Raw genomic sequence first — 11,327 nt, forward strand, 5'->3', positions numbered from 1 at the left:
CATCAAGGATACTCTGTTTGTTTGGTGAGAAACAGTGAATGTGAACTTTGTTTACATGGAAACTGCACAGGGTACCTTTAAGTAACAAATAGGGTTGGTTCTGATACGTGGTTTACCTATTTGGATCTGGTTTCAGGTTGGAAAAATCTCCAAATTTGCTAAACTCTGAGACTAAAATAATCTGTTAACAAATCTGTTGTCTTGCTTTTTTTTTTATTAGCAAAAAGTAATATGCAGAACATTTGCGTAGCTGTATTCTCATTTTTAGTTGACACTGCTTTCACTGGTAACATATTAGCAGTAACCGATTAACATTAATTCCAGTACCATTCCAGTAACTTTTTAAAATATCGAAATTAAGTTTGGCTACTTTATTTGGCGGTGTCTGTATTCTGTTTAAGATTGTTTGCAAAAAAAAGAAGCATCACTCTGTTGCACCACTCTGCGATCACTAGCGGACTGTGTGTTTTTGCAAGGGTCCATATGAGGCACACTCTGCCCCTGTGTGTCCATCCATTCAGTCTAAAACAAACAGAACAGATTTCCAACTACTATTCAACCCAGGTTTATTCTCTAACACATGTTCCAACCACATACAAAACTCACTTAGACATACATAGTAGGCTTCCCCAAACCAAAACTCAACAATTTCCCCCAAAACACACCCACTAATAAATCAAATAACCTCAATTCCCTTCCACACTAATAGCCCAGTGTCTGTGTCACGACGGTGGAAGACCTCACCAGAAATATCCAAACCTGTATTTACTGTGCTAATACAGAATAACAGCACCAGAGAGTCTGTGTTTGAGCAGAGTCGGTGTCTACCTCAGAGATACTGTAGCCAGCTGGGAATATCAGCTGACGTCTGAGAGGAAGTCTCTCCTACTGTTGGTCTCTGTCTCCAACACTCGATCTCTCTCTGTCTATTTTATCTGTCTGCTTCTATCTCTTCCTGTCTGCCTCCTCTAATCTCTCTGTATCGTCTCCCACTCGTCCTCTCTCTTTCTGTCCTCTTTCGATCAGTCCTCTCTCTCTCTCTCTCTCTGTCCGTCTCTGCCTGTCTTTCTCTGAGGATGCCTTGTATGGTTTTGAGGAGTATAACCCTTTGCCCCATCCCCCTCCCCTCAGAAAACCATGAGCAGATACACCTGGGAGTGTAAGACCAAAGAGGAGTCCGACTGTGAGGTAAGACCAAATCCCAAATGTCAGATAGTCCCGACCCCCTCTCTCACCTTCCCAAACAGCTCTCTCATTGTTACTGTGGCCCTGTCAATCACCCTCTCTCAACTCTCAGTGGATCAATCGTACCCCCTCCCACCAAAAAAAATAAAAACAAAAAGTATATCATCAGTCAGGAAAACATGACAAGAGACAGATCCACACACACAAAATATCACCTGTTAACGTACTTCATTACCTAACTAAACGTATGAAATCCGGTTTACCAACACTTTCTGGCAGACATTTAGTAAATATATAAAAGAGAGTATATGAGCTCCAGTTGATGTTTATAATGGAAGCAAACAAGTGCAGAAAAATTATTAATTTATGCTTAAAAAAACTGTGTAAAATTAACCTGTACTTGATCCAGTTTGTGTTTGCAATGAAACCCGTCACCCAAAAAGACACAGAGTTAAGGCCTGTACACACTGGGGCATTCTTTTGCGTGTGATTATAGCCCTGTTTCCACCGCAGGAACTTACCCCCGGAACTAAGAACCTTTTAAGGAACTAATTGCATTTCGACTAATTTGCCAGCAAAACATTTTTTGTTACAAGGTTGATTTTTCTGAACTTTCGTACAGCGAATAAAGGCATCAACCAATCACGTTGTGCGGAACTTGCACATTCAAAACGTACACTGTAGTGTACAACAACACGGAGGCTACGTAGTCCAAACCAAGACGGCAAACTTTATTCCTCCTTTGAACGTTGACAAAAGCAGCGCAGACCAGATACACTCCTACCATTCATTAACAATAAAAGCCCTACACATATACACTGTGTAACTGTATACCAGAGGCAAGGTCACTTAGAGCATTTTACTAAAAAGGAAACTCAATAAAATAGCTTATAGTAGTTTAGGCTACATAATAATTTAGCTCAGACAGACGGCCAGATGCTGCTTTTTGAACAAGTGTTACAACTGTCGCAAATTTGCATCACTGCCGGTATGAAAGGTTTTGATGTGAAATATTCGCAGACGTTGTTTATTCGTCACGCCCCCGGTGTGTAAAGGCCTTTACATGCAAGCCGAGGTAAAACCATGAAAATTGTGTGAAATCGCCCTTTAACACACATTAAAGATGCAGAGCCTGAGGTAAAATCCAATCCCAATCACAAACAGACATAAAAAAACTGCATTGGCAGGAAACCTTGTTGACCTTGTGAGGACCTTGTTACACGTCCAGACAGACGGCACACCTCCTCCGCCACACACACACACACAAACACACACACACACTCACAAAATGCTGCATTTACAGAGAAATTGAACCATACAAACACAGAAAGATGACCATGTAAAAAAACATGTGCACACAGACATTTCGCATACAGCCAAGACACACATACACACTCACTGAACAATAACACAAAAAGCACTTATGTTTCCCTGCAGTAATAGAGCGCTTTGTGTTTCATTCACTGCAGTAGATTGAACCCTCTTGTCCTCAATCTTCCCTCCACAGTAATTCAGCAGACTCCGGCCACACGGTTTCCTCTGCAGCAAACGCTGAAATGGAATTGTTTCTTGTCAATACTAAATAAATTCAACACAGAAAATGAATTGACCGGGTAGAGCTGGCCGCAATGTCTACCACAATTTAATTTCCATCGACTGAATCTGCTCTCAGACTGACTGATCAACACTCAATTGACCCTAAAGTCCAAAAGCTACAGGCATGTAGTAGAATTGTATATTTTAAAACTAAGTATATTGTCCTTTTAATTTGAGTATGATCATATGATCCTTTATGCGGTTATTTATAATATTTTATTCTTCAACACAGGCCATTTCGGTAGAATATGACAATAGAATAGAAATAATTTAGTTTTTCTTTTGTAAGGCACTTTTTAGGCGGACGTTTTACTGGCATCCGTTAGTTGCTTTCAATCCAAAATGACGGAAGCATAGCTTTGCGGATGGGCGCTGATGTTTCAGTGAACAATAGATTTTCACTTCATGGCAATATACGTTCTTTGGTTGATGTTAACTTTACTGACTAACAACTGACGTGATTCACGGGACTGACGATACCAATGAGTCACGTGACTAACGACTGACGTGACAAAATAAGTCAACGTTACTTTTAGTTTCACACAGGACATGAACATCGGTCTCCTGGTTGAAAGTCAACTAATGACCAGTCCTCCTTGTCTCCTTATTCCTCGGCACTCCATACAAACACAGACATGCACACAAACCTGACACTCTTGAATGCAAACACAAATGTAGACACATGCTGTATATACTCAGAGAAAAGAGACAGTCAGTAAACACAAACAAATCACAAATAAGTATGTAAACACACAAACGGAGAGAGGAGCACGTACAGGCTAATATTAACTCTCTCTCTCACACACACACACACACATACCAATAAGAATATTTTAATCTGAAGTTTATGAGCCCAATCGTAACAAACACACAAGATGTACTGACTCTCAAACAATGTAAATTCAAAACATATTTAATCAGCTGCAGCGAGAGCTGAAGAAAAATACTGACAGACAAAAAACATAAACACCTGCCTGCACTTTGAATCCAACCAGAGACACTCACCACTGTTTTTGCCCTCACAACCTTTTAAAAGTGACTTTAATCACATAAAATCAAGTGCGTTAACATGTTGGAAAGGTATTTTCCCATCTGGTATAAGTTCCAAAAGCTTCTGTTGTGTCTGTGGACGGAACAGCAACTCCTTTCAGCAGAGATGATAATTCTACCAGTATCTTTAAATGAACATGAAATTAATTTTGCTGATGCTGAAGTAGGTCATGTAGCACCTTAAAGGAATACTTCACCCCGAAAATGACCATTTGTTTATCCAACTCGATCTCACAGGAAGGCGTATAAATAGCCCGACATTACAAGGTCATGTCATGAGGACGCATTTTAGCCTTTTTGCGTGTCATTTGTACGCCACGCAACAAAACTATGGTGACGTCCGCAGTTAGGTTTAGGCAACAAAACCACTCACTTAGGTTTAGGAAAATATCATGGTTGGGTTTAAAATAATTACAGAAAATGAAGTACAACACATAGGAAAACACGTCACAAACATAACTTACATAATAAAAAACGTGTGTGTTTGTTGGACCCATCCACCTCCCCTTCCGCCCGCCATAAGCGGTCTTTCTCACTTTTTATTCTACGTCACAAGCTCTGAGCATAGCATATTTACGCAGATGCATTTACATTGCAGTCAGTACAGGAGTACATGCTGTACAAATGACACACCAAAAGCAAGAACGGCATTCTTATTGCACGTTTTTTGCCTTGCGCAATATCATGTCATTAATAATCCTTTTCATGCGACCAGGCTGCAATTCCTCCCCGCATATGAGAAAAACAAAGTTTTCTTCAAGAATTCAATGTAACACGGGGGGAGTAATTTGTGGGTGAAGTATTCCTTTAAAGCAAACGTACAGTCCTCTCTCACCAGCCCACTAAAAGGACATCAGGAACTGTCCATGTGCGTCCATCATCATCATCATCAGAACCCTGTTTATCTCTGTTCCTACTCCCCCCAAAATGACACCCGCTCTAAAGTCCTCGTGACTCTGTGCCTCCCACCCACTGCCCGCCCGCCTCCCCCCTCTCCACCCATGCACAACAATGAAATCCAACAAACGAAAAACATTTTCCAGTTTCACGCTGACGGGAGGACAGAGGGCCCCTATCCCGTAACCATGGAAGTGACGTATCCACACGTCCTGCCTGAAGTTACTATCTAGGCCAGCAGCCAGCGGGTAAATGCTCTCACTGCTCTTCCTTTCTAAAAGTGCCATTGAATTCAAACATTCAATTAGGGTGTGTTTAGTTAATGGCTCAGGCCTCAGGGTCTGGGATTTGATGTGTGTTTGTGTGTGAATCTGCCAACCTGTGTGTCTGAATGAATGTGTCCATCCCATCAGCTTGTGTGTGTGTGTGTGTGACGAAGAGGCGCAGTCGGGCGCCCCCAGGATGCCTCGGCACAGCAGGGTCGATGATGCCATGCAATATTAATGGGGATAAGAGGCTGGAAAAACAGAGCTAAAATGGACTCCGCAAATCAATGTGTTCCCTCTGACCTTAATTAAATTCAGATGAATTAAATTGAACTCTCTTAAAAACACGCCGTTTTTCCCCCCCCAGTGACTGCTTGGGTATGTATGACGGTGGTACCCACAGATAATCAGCCAGAGTGGAGGGTTTATTTGTCTCTTTGTTTTTTTGTTTTGGGACAATAAATGCGAAGGAGGAGGTGAAACAGGAGGAGACGGGGCGTTCTGCATGAGCGATCATTGCTGCACACGGGGGCATATTGTAAGGGTCTTGCATGTGGATGTGCATGTGCTTCCTGGGTTGCTTGAAGAGGGGCGGGGGGGATGTCGCTCATGCAGCTCACCTCACTGTCTCCTCAACCAAACATGACATGCCAGTCGAGCATGATGATTATCAAACCAATGAAACAGCTGCTACTGAGACTGGTTTTGCTTGAAGCAACAGTACAATGATTTTGTTGAATATTTGATGGTATTTTTTCTGCATTCCGGCAGTCTCTAAAGGATCATACCAGTGTTTTTAGCCCTTTTACTACAAATCAAATAAACTACATCATCAAACAATACTGCTGTTTTAGAAAGTTGGATTTTCAACTATTCCAGGTATCCACTGGCTTCTCTTCTTTGCTGTACAATTTGAAAATCTGTTAGCCGACTCTTGAAACTTGCTTGAGTTGTGTAACCCATCAGAAGCAACATCAAGTCTGCATTCCTTTTCGTTACACTTGTGACGACCCTCTCCGAGCAGGCCTCTCCGGCCAGGAGCCTGCAAGGCGGAGTCGAGTCATCAGGGAGATTCAGTTCACCTGCTCTGGCTGCCAGACTATATATAAGCTGGTGGAAGTCAGTCAGTCAGTCTCTCTATCTCCCCTGGCTTCCACCCTGTTTGGTTTTGTCACATTTAGTTTATCATTACATTTTGGTTATGTAAAATAAACTCCTTTTTAGTTGTAACTCATATGTGGTCTTCCCTCCTTTGTCCAGCCTTGACCTGGGTTGTGACACACTATTTATCATCATCTATTTGATTTGGTGGATTTCTGGAGTTATTTTAAGCCAAACCACAATATTTTCCTAAACCTAACTATACTATGTACTATATTATTCTTGACATAACCTAAGGAATTGGTTCCTTTGAAAACAGAAGTTTATTTTGAAAAGACTATATGCATGTAATGAGCGGAAATTGACACGTATGTCTGGACATTCATAGGAAAACGAACAAAAAAGAAGGAATAACTTTTTCGTAAGATATCATACAAACTGTTGTATGAGGATAAGTTGTACTTAATGTCTGCTGTGAAAAAGGCCTTTATCTTTAATTACAAAATGCAAGCAAGTTTCAAGAGTCTGCTTATTAACCTTCACACTGTATAGAAATTAATGGAAACCAATAGCTACCTGGAATAATAGATCCACAAATCTAAAACTGTAAAGCGAGTGTTCTGAAAAGGTATTTGTAGTTAGGTAAAGTATTTGTAGTTAAGGAGCTAAAACTTGCGAACACACTGGTATGGTCCTTTAAAGCATGGTGGTGGAACATTGCAGTGCATGAAATAAAAAGACAAATCCAAAGCTCTGGGATTCTTCAAAAGCATATTGAGCCTGAGTTCATCTTTGTTTTCTTCAACCATATCAGAACTTCAATGTTGTACGATTCTGCAAAACACTGGATTACGTTCACTGACAACAATTTTTATGTCTCATGTTAACGTACGTAAAGTTCTGGCTTTCTACAATATCTGCACAAGGTTTGGAAAAGCACATGGTTATGGTAATTAAACAATGTTTACAGTATGGTTAGGGTTAGGCAACTAAAACGTTAATGTTAGAGAAACATTGTGGAAACGGTTAATAAAATGATAAATGTTAATTGCAGGGCTGTGACGGGATGTGAACTTTGGTATTCTGCATGAAAACCAGACCTTTACCTTCTGCCTCGCTCCATAGAAGACAGACTTCTTCCTGAATTGTTGCTGAATGTTGGCGTTGGACGTAAATTGTGCAACACATTCTCATTCCCAACTCGTCAAATACTGCCACTTGGTCAGTGCCCCTTGGCATCGGAAACCGACTCATGGTGCTCTTTACATGCATAGTGTCCTTTCAAAATACACTTCTGTTTTCACAGGAAGTTAGGTTTAGACAACACAACCACTTAGTTAGGATTAGGAAATGGGAAGGAAACTCACGTGACAAAATAAGTCAACGTTACTTTTAGTTTCACACGGGACGACGAACACCGTTCTCCTGGTTGAAAATCCTGAGCAGACTCTTACGTTATTAATACTACGTCGCTTGCTCCGACCGTCGAATAACGCCATAGGTGGGTTTAGATTGGGGTTAGTTGAAAGCCCAGTTCGTCACTTACTGACGCTTAAGTGTGCCTCTGTGCGTTGGTTTCCGATGCCAAGTGGCGCTGCCCAATTGGCTGTATTTGACGAGCTGAGAGTGAGAATGGGCTGACTTGTGAGGTGCAGAATCGTCCAATATGGACATAATTCCTTATAAAGGGATAAAGGGCTGATTTCCTTTGCCTTTAACAAAGATGAACGTGGTCTTTGAGGGAATACAGTGCTGATGGTTTGGTCAGAATTTGCTGCAGAGTTCTTAAAAAGAATTCAAAAGTAAAGTTTTCCACCAATTGGCGGGGTCAAAGTTGCACCTGAACATGATAACTGTGGTTCTAACTGTCCTTTCTGCCCCGCCCCTCCCTGGGTAGGATGATCCTAATTCCCAGAACAAGCTGGAGGACCCGGTGAAGGCCCCGCCCAAGGAGGACGACTCCCTCAACATCCACAACTCTCTGACCCCCAAACACGAGAACCACAAGGTCCTGGGCGAGGAGAACTCCTCGGAGGTAAACTCACTGCAGAACAACATGATGTGAAAACAAAACAAAAACAAAACCACCCCAGCAACCTGACAACACGAAAACGACGAAAACGACAAGGTGCGCCGGCAACGGGAGCACCCAAATCCCTCCCTGCTCTCAGCCCGTCCGCTGCCGAGTGCGCCTAACCGGTCAACCAACCAACCAACCAGCCTGCCAACGTACCAGCGAACCAACCCAGTCTGCGACCGTCTCCAACACGGCAACACTGCCACCAAGCGGCCCGGGCCGCTGCAAAAAACGTACACCACCACCGCCGCCGCCATTGCCCCTGCTGAGAGTAAACCCCCTCCCACCGACCTCACCCTGCCGCCGCCCTTGCAACCCCCTCCTACATCCACTCACACCCCTGTTTCGCAGCCCCGCCCCCCTTGTTGCTTTCACACTACTCTCCTTTATCTCTCTTATCTTGCACACATGCACACACACACACACACACACACAATCGAAGCACACACACACACACACACACACACACACACACACACACACACAGTGAAAAGATGAAGACATAAACATGCTTATATGTATACACACACATAAACACACCTTCCCCTGCCTGCATTGGTGTATTTTGTAAAAAGAAAGAAATCATACAGAAGTTTAAAACGTACGTAAAACGTCATTGTAAAAAAAAAAAAAAAGTTAAGATAAAGCTACTGAGAGGTTTTGATGTTTGTCTGACTAATCCAGTGAGTATGTATAAATATTGGAAAAAAAAATTGCTTGGATTGATTTAAAAAGAAGCAACACAATGTGTCTTGGTTTTCATTGATGTGATTTCTAATCCTTTGATGTACTTGTTTTTTTTGTTTTTTTTTGTACTTTTTTGGGACTTCAAACAGAGAATAAACAAACAAGATTCAGACAGTTGTTGAAATAAACCTTTTTAACATGACCTCTGTGGATCCTGTGTTTTCCTCGGCGTAGCCTCCCCCTTTTCCCCCCCTGAACTCTGCATGGCTTTGAACGCAGCTTCTTAGATCCTTGTCATAAATGTGCCTCCCTGCTTACACAGACACACACACACACACACACACACACACACACACGCACACACACACACACACACACACACACACACACACATTCATTCAACCTTTATTTATACTTGAGAGAGGAAAACAAAACAACAACAAGGAGATATACCATCAACTCCATATAAAGATGGACGACATGGCAGTTCCCCAAAAGCGAAGCCAAAACATCTTGATCGCCCCCTGGTGGCTGGTTGCAGTATAGGTCATAAAGCCTGCCTCCTCTATAGTGGATGGGGGATGAGATATCATGATTGGCAGCTGGGGGTCAATGATTGGTTAGGGCGGGTGACCAAGATACCGCGGCTCCACCACCCAATCACTACTGCGTAGACTCTGGCTCCAAATGACGTTAAAATCAAGATAGCAGCTCCCGTATCCGGGATATTTTGGCTTCACTTCTGTACAGTGGGAGGAAGTGGAGACATGTCGTCCCTCTTTATATACAGTCTATGGGATATAAACAGAAGAGGCAATATTATTATAAAAGTAGAAAAAGCCCTTTTCGATTAGGGGACAACCGTTAGTTTTAATGTTATTACCACACCAGCAACAAGTTGTTTTTAAAAGATTCTATTGCTATTAAATCACTGATTCCAGGTTATCGGCATATAGACTTTCATATGAGCTTGAAGGTTCATTATTGATCTTAAAAATAGCAGTTATTTGGCTTTTCTGTAGCTTTCAGCCACATCTCATGGCCTTCATCTGCAGATGGAGTTGTCATGGCCACAATGACAAACTTAGGTTACATGATAACAACAAAACCAATCTCTGTGACAACTGAGCCAACTTCATCTGCTGATTAAGGCCAAGAGATGTGGCTGAAAGCTCTGGGATAACCGAACAAGTGGATCTAAATGATGAATATGGATTTACACATGTGAAAATCTAAATGGACCTGAAATGCAAAAACTGTGCGCATTTGTACCACGGTTGAACCATTTAGTTGATGTCTATATCTAGAGGAAAAGAAGCCTGTTGGTGAAAATCTCATAACCCTAACTAATGATCTTTGTCTCATGATAGGCCTTTTTGACGGAAGACATTTTGACTTGACACAGCAGGGAAAGCACAGGTAAAGGGCAAAGTGTGCAAATGCCCTGGGACCCCAAAACTCCAGGCTTTATGTGTCCATCTGACATGATAAAGGCGGTTCCTGCTTCATTTTCTAATCTGGAGGGCCCTGTTTTCTGCTAACACGTTGCATATAACACATAGTGTTTTAGCACAGATAAACTGGGAGCCCCAGGGAGGTTAATTGTCCCTTGCTGAGGTGAGAAAAGTATATAACTCCTGGGTTTGTGAAACCAAAACATTCATGACAGCAAAAATATGATGAAGGAATTTTAGAACTACAAGGTTTTGACCACACTAGAGCAATTTGGTATATTACATCAGAAAGTTTCACATACAGTAAGATAGATAGATAGATCAATAGATAGATAGATAGATAGATAGATAGATAGATAGATAGATAGATGTACTTTAAATTTAAGTTCTTACATCAACAACATTATAGGGAATAATAACCGGGAGGCCAAAGGTCAGCATGTCTCAAATATATGCCTCTGTGGGACTGAGTTTTACCATCTCCAGAGTCGACAGCTGCTCTACTGTTAGAAAATTCGTCTTCACGGCACATAAATCATGGCGGCTAACTCCAGGTACCAGTCTGCTGCTTCTGCATGTTTCCTGCCTCCAGAGACGCTTCCCTGTTTCCATCTGAACGCATGCACACAGCAGACTGCAGACACACTTGCAAATAAATAACACTTACAGATGCACATATACTGTAGCATATGTACAGTGAATAATGTTCTATAGACACACATATTAACAACCTACCAACACATGCAAACGCAGTCATACATAAAGTGCCTATAAAGTTAATTTACAGCACAAACTGAAAACAACACAGTGTTACAGATTTATTTAAATAGTTTATTTAAGGAACTGCAGGTGACAAAACTCATTGGTTGATAAAGACATGTAGAGAAACTGTCTGTTGCACCCTAAACAGGTGAGTGGGAAAATTAAATCACGTGAATTAAAAAGGTTGAATTCCCACACACTGTCAGCACTTAATTTATCATAGATGCAACGTTTCTGTCATGGACCTTCGTC

At 41.8% G+C, this 11,327-nt stretch overlaps 1 protein-coding gene and 1 long non-coding RNA gene across 11 annotated transcripts in view; one reads left to right on the forward strand and one right to left on the reverse strand.

Annotated features, from left to right (window-relative positions):
- Positions 1–9,061, forward strand: part of cspg5a (chondroitin sulfate proteoglycan 5a) — a 59,411-nt gene extending 50,350 nt beyond the window's left edge. For 5 of the 10 annotated variants that reach the window (XM_037785217.1, XM_037785208.1, XM_037785212.1 and 2 more), the window contains one exon: positions 7,993–9,061. In XM_037785217.1, coding sequence (XP_037641145.1) covers positions 7,993–8,032 — 40 coding nt within the window. In that variant the 3' untranslated portion in view covers positions 8,033–9,061. Of the gene's footprint in view, positions 1–1,131; positions 1,189–4,874; positions 4,977–7,992 lie in introns of all 10 variants that reach the window. The other 5 variants (XM_037785210.1, XM_037785211.1, XM_037785214.1 and 2 more) reach the window with 4 other exon arrangements.
- On the reverse strand, positions 3,080–4,868 carry LOC119497246. The gene is made up of 2 exons (XR_005208891.1): positions 3,273–4,868; positions 3,080–3,222 (listed from the first exon to the last, which is right to left on the reverse strand). It is a non-coding gene; the product is annotated as an uncharacterized LOC119497246 (long non-coding RNA).
- Positions 9,062–11,327: the final 2,266 nt, after the last annotated feature.

The sequence above is a fragment of the Sebastes umbrosus genome, chromosome 11 (genome assembly GCF_015220745.1).
Source record: "Sebastes umbrosus isolate fSebUmb1 chromosome 11, fSebUmb1.pri, whole genome shotgun sequence".
NCBI lineage: Eukaryota > Metazoa > Chordata > Actinopteri > Perciformes > Sebastidae > Sebastes > Sebastes umbrosus.